This window comes from Carassius gibelio, chromosome B8 (assembly GCF_023724105.1).
Source record: "Carassius gibelio isolate Cgi1373 ecotype wild population from Czech Republic chromosome B8, carGib1.2-hapl.c, whole genome shotgun sequence".
NCBI lineage: Eukaryota > Metazoa > Chordata > Actinopteri > Cypriniformes > Cyprinidae > Carassius > Carassius gibelio.
The window spans coordinates 8,148,372-8,171,785 of NC_068403.1; the positions used below are offsets into that span (position 1 = coordinate 8,148,372).

The 23,414-nt window shown below is 37.3% G+C and overlaps 3 protein-coding genes across 4 annotated transcripts; 1 reads left to right on the forward strand and 2 right to left on the reverse strand.

Annotated features, from left to right (window-relative positions):
* The first annotated feature begins 365 nt into the window (after nucleotides 1-365).
* On the forward strand, nucleotides 366-5,502 carry ugt5e1 (UDP glucuronosyltransferase 5 family, polypeptide E1). The gene is made up of 2 exons (XM_052563564.1): nucleotides 366-1,314; nucleotides 2,968-5,502. Exon 2 carries the CDS (start codon nucleotides 2,971-2,973, stop codon nucleotides 4,567-4,569), a length of 1,599 nt encoding a protein of 532 aa, XP_052419524.1. The 5' UTR covers nucleotides 366-1,314; nucleotides 2,968-2,970; the 3' UTR covers nucleotides 4,570-5,502.
* On the reverse strand, nucleotides 2,031-11,871 carry dedd (death effector domain containing). 2 transcript variants are annotated; one of them, XM_052563566.1, is made up of 6 exons: nucleotides 11,660-11,871; nucleotides 10,063-10,740; nucleotides 9,836-9,940; nucleotides 8,263-8,400; nucleotides 7,517-7,942; nucleotides 2,031-3,249 (listed from the first exon to the last, which is right to left on the reverse strand). In XM_052563566.1, exons 2-5 carry the CDS (start codon nucleotides 10,622-10,624, stop codon nucleotides 7,533-7,535), a joined length of 1,215 nt encoding a protein of 404 aa, XP_052419526.1. In that variant the 5' UTR covers nucleotides 10,625-10,740; nucleotides 11,660-11,871; the 3' UTR covers nucleotides 2,031-3,249; nucleotides 7,517-7,532. The 2 variants fall into 2 exon arrangements, with proteins under 2 accessions (XP_052419526.1, XP_052419525.1); XM_052563565.1 differs by lacking the exon at nucleotides 2,031-3,249 and adding an exon at nucleotides 5,254-5,573 and having other exon boundaries at nucleotides 11,660-11,870.
* A 4,300-nt stretch (nucleotides 11,872-16,171) lies between these two features.
* bgna (biglycan a) lies at nucleotides 16,172-22,900 on the reverse strand. Its single transcript, XM_052563568.1, has 9 exons — nucleotides 22,882-22,900; nucleotides 22,453-22,592; nucleotides 20,225-20,486; nucleotides 18,417-18,529; nucleotides 18,058-18,271; nucleotides 17,538-17,648; nucleotides 17,236-17,329; nucleotides 16,912-17,050; nucleotides 16,172-16,837 (listed from the first exon to the last, which is right to left on the reverse strand). Exons 3-9 carry the CDS (start codon nucleotides 20,466-20,468, stop codon nucleotides 16,640-16,642), a joined length of 1,113 nt encoding a protein of 370 aa, XP_052419528.1. The 5' UTR covers nucleotides 20,469-20,486; nucleotides 22,453-22,592; nucleotides 22,882-22,900; the 3' UTR covers nucleotides 16,172-16,639.
* Between the last annotated feature and the right edge of the window lie 514 nt (nucleotides 22,901-23,414).

Sequence of the window (23,414 nt, forward strand, 5' to 3'; positions counted from 1 at the left end):
TAACAAAGGATTTGAGAACGAGAAAGAGCCTTGGTTCAATTCATATTCATTTCAATTTCAAGTACTTTATTGGCTCAATTATTTTGCATACAGTATTGCCAAAACGTCACACACACACACACACACACACAAACACACACGCACACACACACAGGCACGCACACACAGACACTTTAATTGGTTCATTTTAATTTGAATTGCTGTCACGACAGTTACTTTGTCGTTTTACTTTTAATTTCATTCTGATCATTTAACTGTTTCTTTTGCTAGTTTTTATTTATTTATTTACTTTTGTGTTTGTTTATTTATTTTGTCATGTTAGTATAGAATACTAAACTACAATTATACAGTGGGAAAGCAAAAATGAGGAAAAAACACTGAGCATATGTCATCTGTATCTCTATGCTAGCCACTTAAAATAATTTGAAGTAAGTTTACTTGTTGACACACACTTACGTGGACTGTGTTCGTGTCCTCTACGGTTCTGCTGCATCCAAGTGAAATTAGTGACAATGTTGTCCCCTCTAGTGGAGGGAAATGGCATTGCATCCAGCAGCAGTCACATCCCATGTTGCTGCCCAAGACGTCTTGATTTCTGAAGCCATTCGTGATTAAAGTGATGAATCTTTTACAAGGCAATGAGCTGATGTCTACCATAAAGACTGTATATTTTAAAAGTGCTCTCTCACCCTGCTGATGCAAATAGAGCATTATACCCAGACCAAAAAAGATTCTACTGGACTGAACGGAAATTCTGAAATATAGGAATTTTAGCTTTGCTTCTAAGAAAATTCTTCTTTGACTGGTTCCAAATCATCATAGATCTTCATGATTGCACTCCTTTTAAAATCCTTGAGTAAGAAGTGGAACAATGTGCAGTTTTCCATTCCAAGCTTTCAATATTCCATACTTCTTCTCAAAGGCCTGTTTTAATGAGTCAGATTCAAATAAAGGTTTTAATGTGGATGGAATGTGCTGTAGTAATCCCCTGACATAATCTGTTTTTGAGCCTACCTCTCCCTCTCTCTCTCTCTTCTCTTTCTTTCTTTCTTGCACCAAACACATGATTCAGATCAAGTCCCCTTTTGAGGCTAGATAAACGCACAGAAGAAGTACAATCTGGGCCAAAGTTCAACTTCACGCTGTTCCCAGTCCGGTATCTATGCGAGTCACCATTTTTTTAACAAAAAAATGTGATGGACTTTGCTTGCTCTTTTGCAAGGCTTCCTGCCAGATCAGGAATAAAAACTGCACTGTTATAGGGCGTTCTTTCACACTGTAAAACTTCTCTTCAGGACATCGCAAACAAACCAGGTAGAGTTTCATTTTAATAGTCTGCATGCTTCAGATGTTCCATTTTCAGAGCTGCACGGGTAGATTACTTAGAAACTGTAATCCGTTACTGATTCCTAACTACATGACAAAAATTGTAGTTAGTAACGAATCTATTACATTACAGATTTTAGGTTATAGACTACTTTTTGATTACTTTTAGATTTAGATACAATGATCTCATACCATATCACATTATATAAAAATAGGCTACAAAGAGTAAGAAAATATATTCTATTCCTTGTCATTAATACCAGGAAGTGCATTAAATATTACGTTACTTCAAGGTTTCCCAAACTGCGGTTTGTAAATGAGCTGCAGAGGCTTTATGAGTTTAATGAAAAGCTAATAATGAATTAAATCATAAAAATGAAAAATCAAAATAAGTCATTTTAGAATAACATCAAAATACAACACTTGATAAAAAAAATTTATAGGCTACTTAATTCGTTTACATGTCATGTGAGCATTAACCAACAGAGAATCGTAAACATGCAAATGCAATACTTAATTATGAAAATCACAGGGTACTTGAATTAAATATAGCCTATATTAGTTGAAAGATGTTCAGATGACATTTTTTAAATGCCTGCATTACATGTAAATAAAAAAATAATGTGAATTTGTGTATTTAAAAAATTGTGCATTCATTGTGTAAATGTCCACTAAAAGTTTATATAAGCAGTAGCTATTTTATGAAAAAAAAAGGAATTAGTAAGAATCCATAAATTATGAAACAGTTATTGCTATTGTGTGAATAATATGTAATCATCGATAAAAAAGTAACTCTTGTCCGATTACAGTATTTTAACATTTTATTTAACCCAATTAAAAGTGCTTAATTTTGGGAATTTGATTACATAATCCAGATTACATGTAATCAGTTACCACCCATCTTTGTCCATTTTGCAGTTTAGGTAATGGACATATTAAAATAGATTATTACTATTGCACAGTGTCATTCAGAACAATGCACATTTGCAGTATTTATTTATTTTTTGCAATGAGTTATTAAAAGTTATCAGTTTAAAAACATTTGTGCAAATCACTAAATTGCTTATACTGTGCAACCTATTTAGCCAGGTTTTGATGCTCAAGTCATTGGTATGCTATAGTGTATTCTCAGATGAATAGCCTTTATATAACACATCCATTTAGCATACATGTCAGGGACATATATTTGTGAAAGTTATATGATCGGTGTACTCTATTATCTTTAGTCTCAATGTGTTCAGCTGAGATTGTATACTAGTTCCAGGTCAATGTACAATGATTCTCTCAGATAGGGTAAAGGGGCAGCCACTGCAAGTGAAAGATGAGTGGAAAAAATAAATAAATAAAATTACAAATGAGATTGTGATATCAATTTGCAATCATATATGATCTGGGAATAATACTTCTTTTACACTAACTATACATTATTATCAAAAACATTGTACACTGCCTGCTTTCTGTAATCATACTAATCGATTACTTTATTACAGCTTACAAAATAGCAAATTAACTTGATTTTTTTGAAAGTCCAAGAGGTCCAAACAACACTGGACCCACATTGGTTTCTAAGTTATAAGCACAAGCAATTTTTCCATTGGCCACATTTTGATTATGACTGCCTAACCAATCATATATTTTCAGACAATGTTGCTGCATCCCTCAGTCTTTGTCCTTGTTGCCTTCCTTTGGAGTGTCCCGCCCCTTTCCCTGGCTGGGAAGATCCTGGTGTACCCAGTGGATGGAAGCCACTGGCTTAACATGGACATTTTGCTACGAGAGCTTCATCAGCGAGGTCACAAACTGACAGTTGTCCGTTCTGCCAACAGCTGGTACATCCCAGAGAACACCACCCACTATACACCCATCACCATCAGTGCCGATCATCTCTCCAGCCTGGAGGACCCAGAGTACATGGCGTCCTTTCTAAAGAGAAACATTGAGATTCAGAGAGGGGAAGGATCTGTTTGGTCATTCATAGCACTGCAGAAAGAAGTAATTATTCTTTTAGAAGAGTCTCACAAGTCTTCTGCTGAGATGGTGAAGACCATTCTAGAGGATAAAAAGCTTGTTAAAACACTTAAAGAGTCCAAGTATGATTTGATGCTAACCGATCCTGGTTTTGCAGGAGGGGTCATATTGGGCACGTACTTGGGTTTACCAATGGTATACAATGTACGATGGATAACAAATGCAGAAGGGCACTTTGCAATTGCACCCTCACCGCTTTCTTACATCCCAACTATTGGATCTAGGGTGACAGATAAAATGAGCTTTGCAAATAAAATGAAAAATATCTTGCATTATGGAATCGGCCAATACATAGACCGCTTGATCGCAAGGCCTCTTTATCAAGGAGTTATCGGCGAACACATAGATCCAAACACCAATGTGTACTCTCTGATCCAAGGAGCAGATCTGTGGCTCATGAGAGTCGATTTTGTATTCGAGTTTCCTCGCCCTACTATGCCCAATGTGGTCTACATTGGAGGCTTCCAGTGCAAACCATCCAAACCACTACCAGATGAATTGGAGAAGTTTGTCGAGAGTTCTGGAGAGCACGGAGTGGTGATAATGTCTTTGGGTACTCTGCTTGGAAGTCTGATTCCTGACGTATCCGAAGTCGTAGCCTCCGCCTTTGCTCGCTTGCCACAAAAGGTGATTTGGAGGCACGTAGGAGAAAAGCCATCTACGTTGGGGAACAATACACTGATAGTGGACTGGCTGCCTCAAAACGACCTCTTAGGCCATCCTAAAACTAAAGCTTTCGTCACTCACGGAGGAACGAATGGAATCTACGAGGCTATTTACCACGGCGTTCCGATGCTTGGACTCCCGCTCATCTTCGACCAATTTGACAACATGATTCGCCTGGAAGCCCGAGGGGTGGCTCAAATGCTTGACGTCGCAGCCTTGGATGTAGATACCCTAACACAAGCCCTAAGGGACATACTGGATGAAAATCAACCCTACCAGAAGAACATGCGCAGAATGTCAAGCCTACATCGTGACACTCCACTCAAGCCAATGGACAGTGCCATCTTTTGGCTGGAGTTTGTCATGAGGCATAGGGGTGCGGAGCACTTACGCACCGAGTCCTACAGACTTCCTTGGTATTCCTACTACTGCGTAGATGTGTTAATGCTGATAATGAGTTTGTTTACAGCAGTCAGTGTGCTCTTGATCTTGATGAGCAGGGCATTGTTGAAAGTTTTGCTCAAGAAAAGAAAATCCAAAAAAGAGTGAAGTCAAGTCTTTGGTAACACTAGTTTTTTGCTAAAGGCTAATATCATTAATGGTGCTCTATGCACCAATTCCAGTGTGGAAAGGTTTGGTTAGTTAGCATGTCCCTGTTTAACCCTTCTGGTAGATGTTGTAACTACTCCATCTGGTAAAAATATTTTTTTCCATTGATAATTTGACAAGCAACATTTAAAACGCTAATATACTGATGTATTAAAGTAGACCTTTTATAAACACTTGGGACTGTGGACATTCTTTTGGCGCCATCAGCCAATCAGTGTTGTTCACAGTGAGCAAACAAACCAAATGTAGATTCAGATGATTGGCTAAAATCCAGGCAGCATAAGCAAGTGCCATGGAGATAAATATAAATGCTGTTGGATAACTTCTTTGAGGCGAGATTATATCACATTATATATTTTTGCAGGATTGCAGTCTCTAAACAACTTTCCCAAAACTTCCCCCTATCTTTTGGTTAAGAATGTTACTAGGTCAGGCAGTTCAGGAAAACAAGCCAATGTTTTGAGAATGCCACAGATCAAGCATTTGTAGTTATTTGGAAAAGATGTTCTTGAAATTTGAAGTTTCAGTGTACATAAAATTGCACACATCATACAAATACATTTGGTCAAGTAATGTGTTGCTAACAGGATATTTGTAAGTTTTTAAGAAAGCAACTGCAAGAGATTGTATTTTTCTGTTTGTTTTATTGATTTGTACAGACATTGAATGAACCAGCTTTCTATTTTGCACGTAAATATTTCACTTAACACAACCACCGGCATGGTCAACAAAAATTAAATTATTCATAATGTGACAGATGGCCGATGATGCCGAATGTCTCCTACATTTTGGAATGGTGTATTACTATACAGAATATGGTTACAATAGGTCAAATACTTGAGAGAGAGTAAAAAATAAAGTGCTCCGTCTTCATCTGTTCTACTTGTGTCACTTTGAGAATACTCATCTCACCTCTCCAAAAAGTAGCAATCCCATTTCTTTCTCTATGAAAAACAAAGTATAAAAAGGTTAGAAATGTCTAGATATCTCAAATCTACAGACCACAGCTCAATTGTCACTGTGTGATATTTGTAAGGGGATCAATGTCATATACATGCAAGATATAAAGACAAACACTTGAACACAATCAATAGAACATGTAACCTATATAATAGATACCAGTCTGTAACTTTGTTTAGTTCCATTAGGAAAACATTACAAAATGCTTTTCTTCCTTCTGTAGTAATAATAATAATAATAATAGCAGTAATTGATCCACAGCTAACTTTTCTAAACGTCTGTTCCACTCACCCCACAAGTCACCAATTTTCTTTCAATATTTCAACAGTTTTATTATATCTTAACAGATGGAGGAGAGAATGAGTAAGAGAGAGAGAGAGATATTTAAGGGAGAATGAATGTCTGGGAACAGCTTTGGTATTTTAAAAGTATAGCAAAAATATCTCAAGTCACTCAAATTATACATCTTCCTGCCATTGCATGTTGCTCAGGCATTTTTCTTTCACTTCAGACATGTTAAAACACAGGTTGCACTCCAGGTTGGCACATTTTGTGTCATCTTTCAAAACTTGTTGGACAGAGGTTACTGCAGATTATTTCAACATATAAATCCTGGCAGAGGACACATTTGCTTGAATTCAAATGAGCAGAAATTATAAATATAGCACATTAAATACTGCTATTAAGGAGCAACCCAAAATCATGAGACGAGAAAAAGGTTCAGCTTCTGGTCATGTGTGCTGCATTGTGAGAACCCATTTAAAACTAGCAATAACAGTACAAATGTTTTTACTAGAATCTAATCTTTTTTTGGACTGAACAAAAGTAGCCAATTTGAACTGCCATCACATGCATTTGAACTTTACAAAGGCATATCTTTGTATTATAGCGTTCATGATGCAATCAACGCTCTGCCCAGAAATTCAACCAATAACAAACAATGAAGATTAATTTCAGAGTTAAGTTGGTCCAACATGGATATTAATAGGCCTAGAGAGCCCAAATGTCTTAATCTTTTTGGAAAATTCGGGACAAAGAGCACATATTATGTTGCGAAATAAAAGTGAATATTTGACAGGGTTTAGTTTTTTCCATAACCAAAAGAAAAAGCAAATTACAGGGACATGCATGAAAACACGAACTGCAACAAAGTATATCATAAACCATTCTGAAAAACAATTATCCATGCTTCAGAATCTTCTTTGTGAATTTGCTAAAACCAACCCAATTATGCAATAAATTCAGTGATGAAACAAATGGAGAATAAGTTAAATAGTCATAATTCAAAAGCAAAGTGCAGTGTTGCAGTGTGCAATGAAGATTTTGTGTGATTTAAAAAAAAAATTAAAAAACAGATTCTGCTTATGCAAGTTTACATCCAGAAAAACATGGATGGCTAAACAACATTGAGAGGAGAATGAAGAGAAGCAATGTGACGTTTTAACAGCAAACCAGTCAATCAAACCTTACGCAACCTATCCGCGTTCTTAAACTTTTAGGTGAACATTTCATTTAACCAAGAGAATTTCACTAAGGTTGTGCAACAAGACTTAAATGGAAATGTAGCACAAATAAGAAAAATAAACTAATTCACACAGGCCTAAAAACAAAAGTATTAGTGTTAATTACGCAAGAATAAAGACGAAAGAAACTAAATGCCTTCTTTGTCCGATATTTCCCCCTTCATCTTTTATTTCCACAACTTGAGATACTCAAAATAAAACAGAAATAATGTGACTTTCCAGAACACTTTTAACACCTCTTTTCATCCACATTTGCTAAAGATGCAAATCCCAGCCTCTTTGTAGGGTATCTTTCTTTTAAGAGTCACTTCCACTCCGTTTACATCCCCCCCCCCCCCCCCATGTATACCTTCTCATTAGTGTCCAATCTCTCATTAGGGTCTCTCTGAATTTCCTCCACTTACCGAGTCAATCCCACCACTAGGACAAGGGACCCTCCCTGCTCCCCGTCCCTGCACCAGCACCTCCCGCCACCAGGTTCCTCAGCAACTTCCTCCTGCCAGCTTGGTAGTCTTCCTCATCCACGTTCACCAGGAGCTTAATGGCCTCATGGCCCACTGCCTGCTTTAGAGAGTCTGTGATGAAAACACCCTTCAGGGCTTCCAATAGTGAGCCATTGATGTAGTCCCGCCAGAAGGCGTCCAGGTAGGTCAGCTCTGAGAACTTGATGTCACATATGATGGAACCCAGGTCACGGGATTTGAGGATGGTGTTGGCCTGGTTGAACCGCTCAAACTGCCTCTCCAGCGCCTCCTGCTTGTTGGAGAAGACATTTCCTTGTAGGGCCGACTCGTGCTGACAGTACTCCGCACGCACCCTCAGTCGTATGTCTGCAAGATAAGGAAGCAGGATAAAAAGTTTATTCTGACTGACTGGCTTTAAAAGAAACTTTCAAAGAGGCTGCCGAAAAGTTCATAATTTTAGATTTTACAAACAAACGGTTTTATTCAAGTCACTTCTTATAGGAAAAATTTGGGGAGGAGTGCCGCCTAGTGTTTAACTGTGAATTACAAATGTGTTTTATCATTGCATCAGTGTGTAAATAAAACCATTTGGGGGGGTTGGTTTGTGAGGTTATGATCCAATTAGGCCAACCTTTTCATTCTGAGCCATAAACATTTTTCACTCTTTAGCAGGTTTGTTGTCTTACCACAGGTCTGTTTTTCTCTGCAGTCAGCTGTCGTGTGAGACCTCTTTCTTTTCCTGCTTGGCAGAGGTGGGGTTGGTTTAGCACGGGATGGGCATACCTGGGGTCCTGATGGAGGACAGCAGATCAATGGCTGGTGTCCTGAGAAACAGAACATTGTTAAAATCACTACCACAATAACTGTCTCGCTTTTAGTACATGCATTTCCACCTGTCACGATTAAGTTAAGACCGGAATACACAAAACAGCATTTGCCTCCATTTGAGAACATCAGACCAAGTCAGATTTTGGGCAGTTGGGAGTTGACAGATTTCACAGAAAATCATGTAGTTTATAAGCACAGACTCAAAAAAAATTTTTTAGCTTCAGAATACAGTTCAATCCAGTTCGAAGTCATCAAATGTGTTTAATATTTTGACCTGGTTTAAGAATTTGCTGAAAGTTTGGGAGTTTGTGATCCTGAACCTTTGTAACCATTTACAAACCCAGCAGATTTTAAATCTGTTCATATTTTAAATGTTGTGTTGTGTATTCCAGTCTTCTGTTGTTCTGGAAATTCTTCCAAACCTATGGTGCGTTTGTCACATTGGAAAGATTGCATTTAGGAGTTGAGCACATATGAATGCCACAACAATTAACTGTAATTACAAGAAACTCAGGATTTTCTTTAAACCCCAAGTTTGCAAGTTTACAATAAACCTAACTAAACTGCATGTACAACATATGATCGATTAAAATAACTATTACATTTACAGCACTTTCATAAATTGAATAAAAACAAAGCAAAAACAAAACTGATGTACATTATTCATTACTAGGGCTGTTGCGGTGAAGTTAATATTGAGTGGCTCAATAGCGTGATATGCTATTATATATATATATATATATATATATATATATATATATATATATATATATATATATATATATATATAATCTGTGTGTATGTTACAATATATCGAGTTCATATTCCAAAACCAATGAAGCTGATATCAAATAGCATTGAAACTGGAAGTGAAATAAACAGAAGAGAATGACAAAATAATGGTTCCCATAACAGCACATAAACCTGGCAATAAGATTGTTAGGCTACTGTTAGCCTATATGTATAACAGATAGTTCTGATCATCGAATCTGACTGGACTAGAGACTTTCTATTGATATTTCCATCTGTGTGTTCTAGACAGGCTGTCAGTCAGTGCAGTTAGACTGTTAAGCCACAAGGTGGTGGACCTTTTTATTCTGACTATTCAGACAGGTTCGGGTAGGTACCGCTGCGGAGTAGCCCAGCACCTGCATAATTCTCCATAGACATAAACAGAGAGAAGTAGCTCCGGCTACAATGTTCTCCGCGGTTATGTTTATTAACCGCTAGATCGCCAAAATTACGGACTGCAGCTTTAAATAAAATTAAAAAGTAATACAATAATAATGATAATAATTACAACAGCTCTATTAATACATTTATTATAACATAATTTCACACATAGTATTAAAATTTGGGATCTGTAATATTTTTTGTTTAAAAAAAAACAAAACAAAAACTTATGGCACCAATGAGAAGTCTAAAGCCCACCTGTTCTTCTGTAAGGAGTCTCCTGCTGTGCTTCTCCTGCTCCTCTGGGAGAAACATAACGGACTGACGTCTCCTCCAGGTATTTATCGACTGGATCTGGGCACACTGGAAAATCATTTGCAACACGTTACATGTGCACCTTGCCAAAACATATTGCAGTGATGAAACTGTAGCTTCACTGTACATAATAATCATCTCTCAAAAGTGTAATTGACAAGACCACAAACCTGTCTGTCTCTTGCGCAACGTGACGTATGGCAGCAGGTCATGGCGAGTGATGATGCGGAGCAGCTGAAGAACATGCCGGAAGTTTGTCTCGTCACATCGCCCCTGACGCTCAAGCGCGAGTAGGAAATCTCGCCCGCTCCGTATCCCTCCTCTCTCGTACTCATCAATAACGTCCACAAAAAGGAAGGACAGCACACGTACGTCTCGGTGCGTCAGCTGCGCGCCCACAATATCAAACATGCGGTGAAGAGAGTAAAGCCCATATGCGTCATCCACTGCCTCCTCCGGCCACGGCTCCACCCGACCAGAAGCAGGTCTCCGAGACGAGGAGGATAGACTGCAGGACGCCGGAGCCAATCGGCTCAGAGAGAGCGCAAGAGAGTTACCATGAGCTGCTGCAGATGAGGACCCTGCAACCCAGCCTCTCCGAGGAAAGGAAAGCCCAGAGCGGGAATACGAGTCTATCGGGGAACGGGAAATGTGTTGCCTGCCCTGACTTGATGAAGAGTTCTGTGGCGAGAGGAGGGCAGGGTTGGCATTCCCATGCTGCTGTGAGGTCATCACTCTTCGCTAGGCAGATGACGGGTGAAGGGATGGTGGAAGGCCCTGTCAGTAGTGTGAAGCAGCTCTAACGGTGTCAACACACTCGGCCCGCAGCTCTCACCTCCAACTGCACTCTAGAAGAGAATAAAATTAATGTTCAAGCATTAGTTCACTGACAACACCACAGTATTTAAGATTCATATAACATATTGAATAATAAATTGCCAAACATTACCACACTGCTTTTTAAACTGATCTATTGCTCAACTGTTTTTTTTACTTAATGTCAAAGCGGTCATTGCTCAATCATGCAACAGATCAACAGATCATATACATTATATATTCTGGTTTCACGTCTACATATGAAAAGACAGATTATATATTACATACACCATTACATCAACATATAGATTAAACATTCTGATAACTAATCTACTTTTAAAATCATACAGATTAAATATTTGATCACATCTCCTCTACATATAGTAAGAACCTATTTGAAGTTTAACTACTATAAACCTTGTATTTAACCCTGTTTATTCAGTTTGATCTAATAAAATCTAATAAATAATGATAGACAAAATATTTAAGAAGAGGAACAGTGAAGTTACTGACCTGGTTAGCCTTCTAATTAAAATCTAATAGGTTTAAGGGACTGAAAATCAAAATAGCAGAATGCATCAATCATCTGACTTCCATACCATGTGGCTTTAAAAACACTAACATATGCTCTTTTTATATGCAAGTTTAAAGACTAGAAACGACTGATGAATAAGCAGTTACACATCAACAATCTTATGAAATCTATCAGGACAGCTGTGTGTTAGTTAGCTTGATGCTTAGCATTCACAAGGAATGGCTGAAGAACACCGTGATCTTTTAAGAAAACATATTTTACTGTCAATATTTTATTGCGATCCCCTCTAATGTTTCTATATTCCCACAGCAACTTAAACGTTATTTGTTATTGATATAAACTTCGCTTAGCAACTGCCTGTTGGCTTGCTAACGTCAACAGCGTGTAGCAACACTGAATGTACACAACTGTCTTACCTGTTCGATTTCATGAATCACTGTACAGACACGGAGACTGTGGACGTGGACTCTGCTCAGAACTGCGGCCTGGTCCTCATACATGTACAATAATCGTGTGTGGGGATAATTTAAACGGTTTGGTGAAGCTTGATAATGAGCCCATTTTTTGTTCCTCTACTAAAATGTAGGTACATCCGGGACATGAGCAAGCGTGGGGCAACATCCGGGGATGTAGGAAACGCTCCGCCTTTCAGAAATAACAATAAACTGTCGTGATGTGTAAATAAGCTTTTTTTGACGATTTCGAATAAAGGTACAAGAAAAACGTGAATCAGAATAGGGCTTTGTATAGAATATAAATATTTATTTTTTTAATGATAAAAAAAAACACAACACTGCATTTCCCCTTCACCTTACGAAAAAAATCACCATGGTAACCACGGTTTCATCCTAGATACAATTAGCTTCCCAGTCATTATTACTAATGTAAAAATTAGTAATAATGACTAGGTTCGTTTTAAACCCTGTAAGAAGCTTTCATAGTCTTGAACATTTTGTTTAATGTCTTTCTCTCCACTTGTGGATGATTTTGAAGTTTGACAAAGTTGACAGTTTCTTCCCCCAGGCAATCTACCTCATGAACAGTTAAATGTTCCCCACTTATGCTTATGCAAAAAAAAAACAAAGTGCAATATCCTTATATTTATTTATTACCCATCCATCCTAGTACATCCCTGCATCTTATTCAATCCTATTCCATTATCGTTTATAGCACAGTTGTTTATACACTTATTTATTTGTTGTTGTCTCTGTGTACTGGATGCTTATGTCACTAAAATAAATTCCTTGTATACGCAAGCATACTTGGCAATAAAGCTCTTTCTGATTCTGATTCTGAAGTCAATAAAATCAACATCAAATTTTTTATTTTTTTTAAAGAAACTTCACTTTTAGAAGATATACTTAAAAAACTTCTGGTCTATTCTGCTAAAACAGTTACCTGTAGCCAGGGGCGGACTGGCCATCTGTGTGATCTGGAGAATCACAGAACGGCCAGTACTCCTGGATGGCCGGCGGGCTGACCCACCAACTGCCACACACGCAGACATCACCTGTTTTTTTTCTCCCCACTAATCTGTTTCACACTCCAGTACTGTAGGTGGCAGCAATGGGCCTTTAAGTTGGATGCAAGCTGCACTGGCCATGGCCGCCAAGTAAGGAGAAGAAGAAGTTAAAGAGTAGGAAGAAACCAACAGCAAAGACATTAGATACGGAGCCCCGCACATGACATGCAAGAAAAAAATAAATAAATTGTGCACACAATTTAATTAGTTCCCTCAGTGTACTAAAACGTGTACACAATTACTATTGCATTACCTCATTATTATTACTATTGCATTACCGTGCACGATTTAGCAAATCAAGGGAACGAATTAGTAAATCCTGCGCACAATTTATTTACGAAATAGTAAATCGAGGGAATGCAATAGTAATCGTGAGCAGGTTTTAGTACATTGAGGGAACTAATAAGTAAATCGTACACATGATTTAGCCTTATATTTTTTACTGAATGTCATGTGCGTAGATAGAAGAAGTATAGAAACAAGCAAACAATATGCATATGGGACCGCGGTTAAAAAACGAAAAGAAAAGATGATGGGATGGGATGATGTTAGGAAGTGATATTCAGGTTGCTACATTTTTAATGATTACAGTAGTTAAAACAGCTAAACTTCAACATTTTAGTTGTAAAATGTCACATGCAGTAGCTAATATTAAGAAATATGTTGTGCTTTTACTTTTAAAAATGTTGGTAATGTTACAATTAATGCTTATAAACTTTGAAGATTTTGAATACAGAAGTTACATTTGTAATGGTGTATTTTAATTCAGATGTGGTATTATTGTTTGTGCAGTAAGATTAATTATTGCATAAATTAAATAAGATTATTAAGTTATAAATTCATTTTATGACAGCATGGAATAAATAGATTGCATAATATGCTGTTATAACAGCATATTATATAAACTATTCCATGCTATCTTGGAATAAAACAGTAAAAAAAAAAAAAAAAAAAAAAGGTTTTTTTTTAATCCATTGTATCATTTGTTTATTCAGGTTGAGCTTAGACCAAGAGCAGAGAAAGACACCCACTCCAGCTCAACATCTAGTCAACATCAGTGCTATTGCTGTCATTTGGATGGTATAGTATCATGAGCCACAATTAAAGTCTTGTGACACTCATGCCAGGCGTTATTGTTGTTGCTGTCGAGTTTAGTAAAAGTCCAGGGCCGTTTTTTTAGTCCTAGTCCGTCCCTGCCTGCAGCTGATTAATAATTAGCAACTCTCATGCTTTTGGTTACAATATATGTTTTTAGTTACATAAAACCTACAGAAAATGTTATTTGAACATTATTTGGACCCAAAAAATAATAATTAAAATGGAAACCATATGCTGACATTAGGGGAACGTTCTGTGTTTGCTGGGTGTTGGCTATTTAAAAAAGATGAACTCTTAGATATTTCCCAGATGTTCTGTTGCAATAGACGATGCATTAGCACAGGAAAGAAATCTGCACTTTTCAAGCAATTTAATGGTGTCTTTGTAACTGTGGTGTAAACTGGAAATATGAGTAATAGTGCCATATTAGTTAGAATTGTGAAAAGGACAGTCAGAAAGATGTGAACAGCTTTACTAAACATTCAATGTACATTTTAACTGTATATTTTTGCTTAAAAAAGCAGGTGTAAGATGGTTTAATATGGTCTTCCTGCATAACCAAGCTGGTGCCCTTAACCCAAAACCATTTTAAAACCAGCCAGCAGAACAGCTTGACAAGGCTAGGAGACTAAACAAGACCCTCAGGCACACTGAAGAAACCACTAATTTATATACTATTACAGATCACTGTGAAGAACCCTTTTCCATGACATCAAAAAGGAATCTTAACTGATTTAATGAGTGTGTGAGAAACATCCTTAATCAAACATGATATATATTATTATTGTGATAATCTGTAGTTCTTGGTATTCAGTAGGTTAACTCGATGGCACAAGGAAGCTAAATGATTCTGTAGACTCCACACATTCCTTGTTTTTGGGCTTCCCTGGAATCTGTTAAAACAAAGGAATCAACATCATGTCAGAATAGTCTAAATAAGATGTACAGAACACAGAATGTCTATACTGTTCAATTAAAGCTTTCTTTTTCATGAACTCACCTGATTGCACATAGCTTTACCGGAGCGGACAAATGTGGCAAAGTGCTCACAATTGTGTGTGAAGAGTTTGTAAGTATACTCTTTGTCCAGTAAAGCATCTCGTCGTTTTCTAATTTCATCCACAGGTGAAGGCTCGAGATCGTGCTGGTTATTGCTCACTGAAACACGAGCACCCTTTGGTACGTTAACTTCAGCCAGAAGCTGACGCCTTATCTTAGTTTCTCCAAGCAAAAGATCACCACAAACAGGGAAGATAGTCTGCAGACAATTTCGAAACTTACTCATCACCTGGGATTCATCTGGAAAAAGCATATTTGGTATGAGACAGTTTGAAAGACATATTAATATATATGTATGGATACATATAATTGTAATTATTTTTTAATAGGCATTTAACAAACAAACAAAAAAAATCTAATGTTAACATTTTTGTTTTTACATGCCCTTATTTATTGGGGTAAATTATCTCAGTGTAGTCTGAATTGTATAGTAGTCTAGTCTATATTATTGTGTTGTATAGCATGATTACATCATTATAGAAATAGTATTAATACTAAGGTGAACGTTCTCGTGCTTACCGGCAACCGAGAAGTGAATGATGTATCCATCTCCGTCGTACACGCCCCAGTGTGAGTAGCCAATGGGGTACAAGAACTCTATCAAATCTCCGAATTGCGCGGTGGATACAACCTGCTCAACCTGTGCATGATATTTTTAGTCTGTCAGGATTACACCCGTTTACAGCTGGTACAGGTTTTAAAACAAGTTTGACCACATATGACGGCTGCATTCTTTAATGACGTTACTGATAACCGATTTATAATCACTTTTCTAACAAAGTAATGATTCACAGTTGATAGCTAATCCTAAAGGCCTTTTATACAACACTATTCTAATAAACATACTAATATAGTAACAAAATAGAACACATTCTAAAATATTCACGTTCGAATTTACAGTCGTAACTTTAACGTGACATGATACAGATTGTTTAGGCTATAGGCTAGTATGCAAATATTAATTTATGTCATCTACGCATCAAGTTAATTCTGTAAATATTAGTAACCTTACCTGTTCTTTGTAGTCCATCTCTCGTGTCGTTTAGTCTTTAAGAGCAGAAACTATACGCAAAAGAATTAAAATGACTCTGCCACGCCTCGTAGGCGTGGTCATGCAACCAGCAGAAGGACTTGTTTGTGGAAGCATTGTCTTTTTCAGCGTTTTATGTGCTCCACCTTCACATCTCCTGCCCCTTCTGGGAGGTTATTTTTAATTATACTGAATGCATTTAGGATCTTGACTTTAAAGTTAGAAATAAACATCCTGTAACCTTTAATGTTGGCTGTCTTGTGATAGCACTATAAACATCCACTTTATTACAGTATTACCATGATGAATGATTGACAATCAGCCGTCCTGAATGACAAACTGCGAATTTATCTCAATATTTAAAGATGCAACCCATGAAAACTAAGCAAATGAAGCTGTTGATAGACATCTCAAGGAGTCATCAATGCTGTACTGTATATCAACTTGATTAAACAAAAAGGCATTTTGTGGAATATATATTCATTAATGTCAGCAGGGAATTACACACATTAATATTCAGTTTTGAAAAAGACCGGTTGGACTTTGTCTTTGGTTTAAATGGAGTCCATGTTTCTTCTGAATTGTGCCTCTTCTTCTTCTCCACTCAAATATCTTGATTTACAGAAAATATGGGCGTTTTCCTCTTGTTCTCCTCCTGGATTGGTTTTGTGCATTTTTTTATTTGTTTTATTTCTTGTGGTTGCCAAACTGTACAGCCATCTGGTTACTGACACAGCGGAAAGTAGAGGGCTGCACCTCCCAATACCTGATTGGGTTATCAAAGAGGCTGATGCCATTGTAGAACACCCTCTTCACTCCGAAACCCGTAGGGCAGAAGTCATCCTCTCCAACATTAGTGATGTTGTTTGAATGGAGGTAGACAACCTGTAAAGAAAGTGTGGTTTAGTTTATTCTGTATAAATGAACTAGAATTAGTCGAATCATGTACACAAGCACACCTGCAGATACTTTAAGTGAGGCAGTCCGCTGGGTACACTGGACAGACGGTTGTTGTCAAGGTGCAGGTCTCTCAGGTCAGTGAGGTAAGATAAAGCACCATGCTCAATGTGGCGAATCTGGTTAATGCCAAGTCCCAACCTAAACACAGAGACAGAGGGGTTTTAGCCACTAGAGGACACCCAAAGCTAACTTTATTTCTTAAGTCCATGCAAGTAGTTAAACTGAAGGGAAATGTTTAATTTAATATCACATTAGAAACAAAAACAGTCTGTTTACATATATATATAAACCACACCAAAAAAGTAGGAATGTGTAGGGTTTACCTCTGCAGCTGGGTGTACTGGCTGAGATCCACCAACTCAATGGCCTGAATCTGATTACTGTCCAAATGAAGCTCATTGAGAGTACTGGGAAGGTCTGATAAGAATGAGACAAATTCCACATGGAACAGAATGAGTTGCATTGTGTTTAGACAAGAATGGGAACCATTCCATGTAGAAAAGAATTTTGTATTCTGTAACACAACTACACCCCTACACTGTGTTACCAATTAAACATATGAAAAAATGCCAAAGAGATTGGCAGTAAATTAAGTCAATTACATTTTGAGCATCATTCATATTACCTTTGGGAATTCCGGTGAGTTTGGCTTCAGAAATGCGCAAGTAGTTCAATTTAAGGCCCATAAATGCTCCAGGTTCGAAACCACTGTTCTGAAGAGGATTACGACCCATTTCTGCAATATCAACCAGTGTTTGAGGCACAAATCAAGTCTTCAGTTTTATGTATATAGCTCATTTTATCAGTGAATATCGCCAGAAAACAATGTTACAGGACTATAAACCTCAGCGAGTAACTATAGACTTTAGTCAGGGTAGTGCCATATATATTTTTTGACAGGAATGAAAATGAGGCTGTGAAGTACACATTGTGTTGAATGGATTGTACTACTGTTCAGCTCACAAAATGTCTTTTTGAAAGAAAAAAAAAGTTTGGTAGTCAAAAAGAAGTTTGTGAGTTGTGAAAATAACGTGATACAGTGTATGCCATTGTAATAACTCTATCCCTCATCTGTGATGAATTCAATATGGCATCTTACCTGACAAAGGTCTGTTAGACATCATGAATCAAACACACAGTCTTACCAATGACATGCATGTTGTGGAGGCCTGAGAAGCTAAATGCCGGCACCTTCTTGATGTGATTGTCATGGATACGCAGCTCCACAAGGGATGGAGGCAGGTTTTGGGGGATGGAAGTCAGAAGGTTGTGTGAGATGTATAATTTCTGCAAACGCTTCAAAGGAAGGAATGCCTTGGGATGGACTTTGGAGATCTGGTTATATCTTAACACCAGGGCCTGAAATAGGACAAGGACTATGAGGGAATGCTGTACAAACTTTTATTAACATTAAGCTAAATATTGCATATCTCAATTCATTCACAAAAAGAGAGCAAATGTGATTGTGATACAAATTATGAAATAAAGATATGTTAGGTCTCACATAGAGGTTGGTCATTCCTTTAAAGTCTTCCTCCCTGATCTCTGTGATCCGGTTGCTCTGAAGGTCCAACAGAAGTGTGTCTTTAGGAATATCATATGGCACGTAACCTAAACCTGTTGGGGAAACAAACAAGAACAGATACAATGGTAGAAATAAGATATGGAACACTAAGGACATTGTATAACATTAATGTAACGACAGATGGCGCCAGTTGTGTAAGTAACGAAAGCACCAGTGCACGGTGTGGTATACATGAAAGTAGCGCGGGTCTCAGGTCAGGTCACTTTGCTAAGACAGCACACGGCCTAAAATAAAACAGTTAAAATACTGATACAGCGTTGCCATAAAGGGTCAATGGCAAACATCAGGAAATATCGCCGCCTGCCAGAACTGGCCAATCAAAATCAAATATTCCAGAGAGCCTTAATAATAGACGCTATGCTTCAATTAAAAAAATAAATAAATACAAAAAAAGCATTATGATGCCTTCAGACAGCAGGAAGGCAGTTCATTTAAGAAACAGTTTCTTCAGAATTAACTTCAGAGTCTTTGAGTTCACTTGTAAACTTTTCATCGGGCTATAATTTCGGAAATGCTTGGTAATTCTCTGGGCTTCGGGACTCTGTGTGTGTTTGCTGTGCTCTGTTGTTGTGTGCTAGCATTCCCCTCTAAAAAGCTTCCCATATAATTAAGATGGAGCCAGATGACCATGGCTCCACGTAGCACATTACAACGTGGAGAGAGAGAGAGAGAGAGAGAGAGGAAAAAAGAGAGAAATAGCTGTATTATATGAACTTCACAGAAGAGAGATAGGAAAGAGGGCAGCTGTGCTTGGGTGGTAACTGGCATTCACAGAAACTGTCCAATTTGCTTTGAAATCCATCATTCCTGGTGACCGACATCATAGTTTATGGCACGTTTGCTGTACCGAGTAGAATAACCAGAGCGTCTGTCTTCTCAGGTGACCGACCACACACCACATGTGCTGTCTGATGTGGATGGGCCAGATTAGCGGTGTGTCTGAATTGGTATCCGTCCTCAGGCTAAATTTGATCCTGATCTCATTCAGGCCTTTGATGTGGATTTTAAAACCTGACATTTCTCTTTAGCTTTCAGCTAAAATGTCCTGCTCACTTTCCCTACTTACAGTCACAACTTTCATTAACATTTGATATATAACTCATAACTCATATTCAAACCAATGCATTTCATACCACATTCATTCATACCACATTTTCAAAATGAAATATGATAGGAAGGTCTTTGATCTTTCCTTGATGTCACAGGCTAGTAATTTTGGGATAAGATGGGTGATATAAATGGGATATCCTTTAACTCACACCATCCTAATCACAAACCAGCGTAACTCCACTCTTTACACCAGTAGTTACCAAATGGTGAGTTGCAACCCAAAAATGGGTCACAAGTTTGTTCGGATAATGAAAAACTGTATTAAATAGAAAAAAAAAACAAAATTGCTATGAAATAAAATAAGTAAATTGCTAAGCTATATTTAGTACACCAAAAAAAAAAATTCAAGCAGCAAATATAATATTTTGTTTTCATATTCATCATGTGCATTCCATATTAATATTTGTTTTTCATATTTTTAGAGCTATGCAGTTCATGGTATTTTTCAAAGTTTAGTTTTAAGGACTTTTTTTTCATTTGTGCAGTAAACTATTTTGGCACTGTGTTGTCCAATATAAAAATTTGGGTCTAGAAGCCAAACCTCTTCGTCTAAACAGTCATTATCTTTTCTGTCTATACCAAGACACCACTGCAAACACATATCATCTTAAGCCCACCTAAATCCGAGCACTGTACAACTCTGAGGTCGCACCGACAGCCAAATGGACATGTGGGATGTTCTGGTTGGTATGGATCCATAGCTGAGCCCTCTTCCTGGTCCTTCATCATCATCATCAGCTCTTTCACATCAATGTCCTTGCCTAATTCCCAGAATTCATTCTGCTCGAAGGGAAGGGCGGAAGAGTCTAGTGACAGGTGGGCAGTGCAGAGAAAGAGAAAAACCACATAGACCGACAACATGGTTGCTATGTTTTTAATCTGCGAAAAAGAGAAACACAGAGGAAGTAAACTTTCAAATTATGGCAGTAAAATTGTTTTCCACACTTTTATAAAAACCATAAATGCTACTTTGCATCCAAGAGCTGATTCTGGTCATATCCATCATTCTGTGGTCTCATTAACAACCGTCTCACTGGCAGTCACAATAAACCAATCTGCTCTCCACATTGACAATAGGGAAAATATCTCATTGTTTCTAAAACTAAAGCCTGAGACAGGGAAATAAGTGTTTGGGTCAGATGCATCAAAGTGTGTAAATGTGTATTTTCGTAACCTGTCTTCATGATATATTTACAGTCTGTTTTTTTTCTCCCAGAATGGGTGTATTTCAGTGTATTTTTGCATCCTTTGTTTAGCTGAATTACAGCTGAAACTACACCGATGCAACATCAGTAGGAGATGAAAGCCAAGTGAAAAAATATTTAGCTATTATTGTCCTTTTGGTTCATTTGATCATATGGCTCTACAGAAGAAACGTGACAGATGTACATAATTATGTAAATAAATTAAAGATGTGACTTGATTCACTAATAACTAATAGCAGTTCCATCCTAGAAGAACATTTTATTGCTTTTTCATAGTTCAGGGTACTTTGTTTCATTTAAGTATCAACAGTCTCAGATGTTTAGTCTAAAATTCCTTGGAAGGTATAAAAATGGAAATTGTATAAAGTATAAAGCTATAAAATATGTGTGGATTAAATAGCTCAGATAATTTAGTAAGTCATATCAGAGTTCAGAATAAAACTGATTTTCAGACTGCATTATTTCAGATCCAGTGTTGCTAAAATTATCAACTATTTAAATCTTTTCAGTAATTGAAATTAATCTGAAATAAAAGAAAACATAAATATAAAAAATGAAATTACTAATTGAAACAAGATTATGCTGACGTACTAAAATCACAAAGACTAAAGCTGAAATAAAAATAACAGTTATAACAAACAATAATAAAAATGACAAATGCACATAACAAAATTACTCAAATTAAAGCTAATTGAAAATATTAATAAATACTACAATCGCATGAATGCAACTAAAATAGATTAAATAGATAGATACTAAAAATACTAAAATAGATCATTCACATGCAGACCCACTGATCCATCTGTGACCATCCAGATCTGCTGTAACTAGTTTTTTTGTGCCACGTGTTGTGCGTGTGGTTTTAAACTGCCTCTAAGCTCTTTCTCTCTCTTTAAATTCACTCCCACACCCTTTACCACAAAATGGCAGAAGAACCACATTACTGGCAAGTTTAACAGATTGTTTTTGGAGAGCCACCCTTATTCATGCACCAAAATAAGGCACCAAATTTACCAAAATCATATCCTCTTAAAATATGACAATAATGTTATGTAATAAACTGACAGACTTCATTTAAAAGCACACAAAATGATGACATGCACAGCCTGATTTTACCACTGCCACAACAATTCTACTAATAGTATAATAAAAGTACTAATTAATGGAATGGTTTTTCAGCTTATTAAGAGTCTTTGCCTCAGTCTAAAATAGTTTGCACCCACTTACTTACTTATGAGCTTGATATAGATGTCTTTTAAAAAATAAGAATAATATGTCTAGATTTTCCTTTAAAGATGCATAACATCCAAATGATGCCAAATGGTCAAAGCTGAATTACATCTTATATTAAAGAGATGAGATGGGCTAATTAAAGACTACATTACTGAATGTTGTCAAGATTATAGAGGTGACGTGGATGACTGAGTGACGCACAAAACTACAGAACAACATTTCTAAAGGATTTAAAAATAATTTAAGTGGTAGTTTTTTTTATGTGCTCAAATAAGCTTTGTAAGCTTTTCAAAGAACTGAACTGGTCGCAATGGAAACAGATGAATAAAGTTACTATGGAAACTCATCAGGCGCACAAAACTGGGGAACAGGTCAGGAAGATAAATAAGAGCATTAAAGCATCTTACCTGGTGTGTGAGATGTATTTGCAGGTTATTTCTTCTTTTTAAGGTATCTGATGGCAGATTGATTTATAGTTTGATCATTGTTTTGGATGACTGTCTATTAGGTCCTTGGCTGCCAGCGGTCACACAGCACTGAACACTACCTGTAGTTCAAAACACAGGACAGCTTGCAAAAAGAGGGGAAAAAATGTGCATTTGAGACATTCCCACTTAAGTTGGCTTTCCCTCCCACTGTTTTTCTCTTTCTTTTTGGGTGAAGAGAGAGAGTGAGAGAGCGAGTGAGAGAGAGAGAGAGAGAGAGAGAGAGAGACAGTGTGACATATACAGACAGAGAGACAGACAGATATAGAAAGACAGACAGAAAGCGAGAGAGAGAGAGAGAGAGCGACAAGTGTCTGTATGACATGCTAATAGTCTCAGTGAATACGTTACCACAGACTTCCAGGTTTTCCCACTAAGACTGCTGTTACTCAGGGATATGCTCTTTTAATATAAGGAAGTTTTTCTTCATGGTTTAAGGATATGACCCACGCCCTGGAAATGAAGAGTAGTCACAGAAATATATACATCAACAGAGAATCAATGTAGGGACGGCCCAAAGAAAATAAATCTGGGACAGAGGCCTGCTGTGAGGCAGAATAAGAAGCACTTGTGGCAGAGAGTTACCACTATAAGAGAGTTTCTCTGGACAGAAATAGAACAAGCAGAGAGTGCCAAAGCCCAGTGTGCTAGTCTACAGAGTCATAATACAGAATGATGAACGTGCGACTCAGCACTGACTGCATTTGACTAGCAAGACAAAAAACATCCAGTCAGAAAATGACCTTTTAGTTCATATATTTTTCTCCACTAGTGTAAAGAAGCAAAAGAAAGTAGGGCTGTCAATAGGCCTACATTAAATTAAATGAAAAATTGTTGTAGGGACAAAGCAAACATTTGTCAATCACATTTGTCAAAAGTGACAG

Bases quoted from the DNA above. Each gene is read 5' to 3' on its own strand.
- dedd (XM_052563566.1), bottom strand. From the start codon at position 10,624: ATGACCTCACAGCAGCATGGGAATGCCAACCCTGCCCTCCTCTCGCCA. The intron at 8,401-9,835 runs GTGGGCTTTAGA...TCTGTTTCTCAG, and splicing joins GACTCCTTACAGAAGAACAG to GACACCAGCCATTGATCTGC. The intron at 7,943-8,262 runs GTAAGACAACAA...CTTATCTTGCAG, and splicing joins CAGAGAAAAACAGACCTGTG to ACATACGACTGAGGGTGCGT.
- bgna (XM_052563568.1), bottom strand. From the start codon at position 20,468: ATGTTGTCGGTCTATGTGGTTTTTCTCTTTCTCTGCACTGCCCACCTG. The intron at 18,272-18,416 runs GTGAGACCTAAC...GTCCTATTTCAG, and splicing joins AAGGAATGACCAACCTCTAT to GCCCTGGTGTTAAGATATAA. The intron at 16,838-16,911 runs GTGTGCTTGTGT...CTTTCTTTACAG, and splicing joins CTCACTTAAAGTATCTGCAG to GTTGTCTACCTCCATTCAAA.
- ugt5e1 (XM_052563564.1), top strand. From the start codon at position 2,971: ATGTTGCTGCATCCCTCAGTCTTTGTCCTTGTTGCCTTCCTTTGGAGT.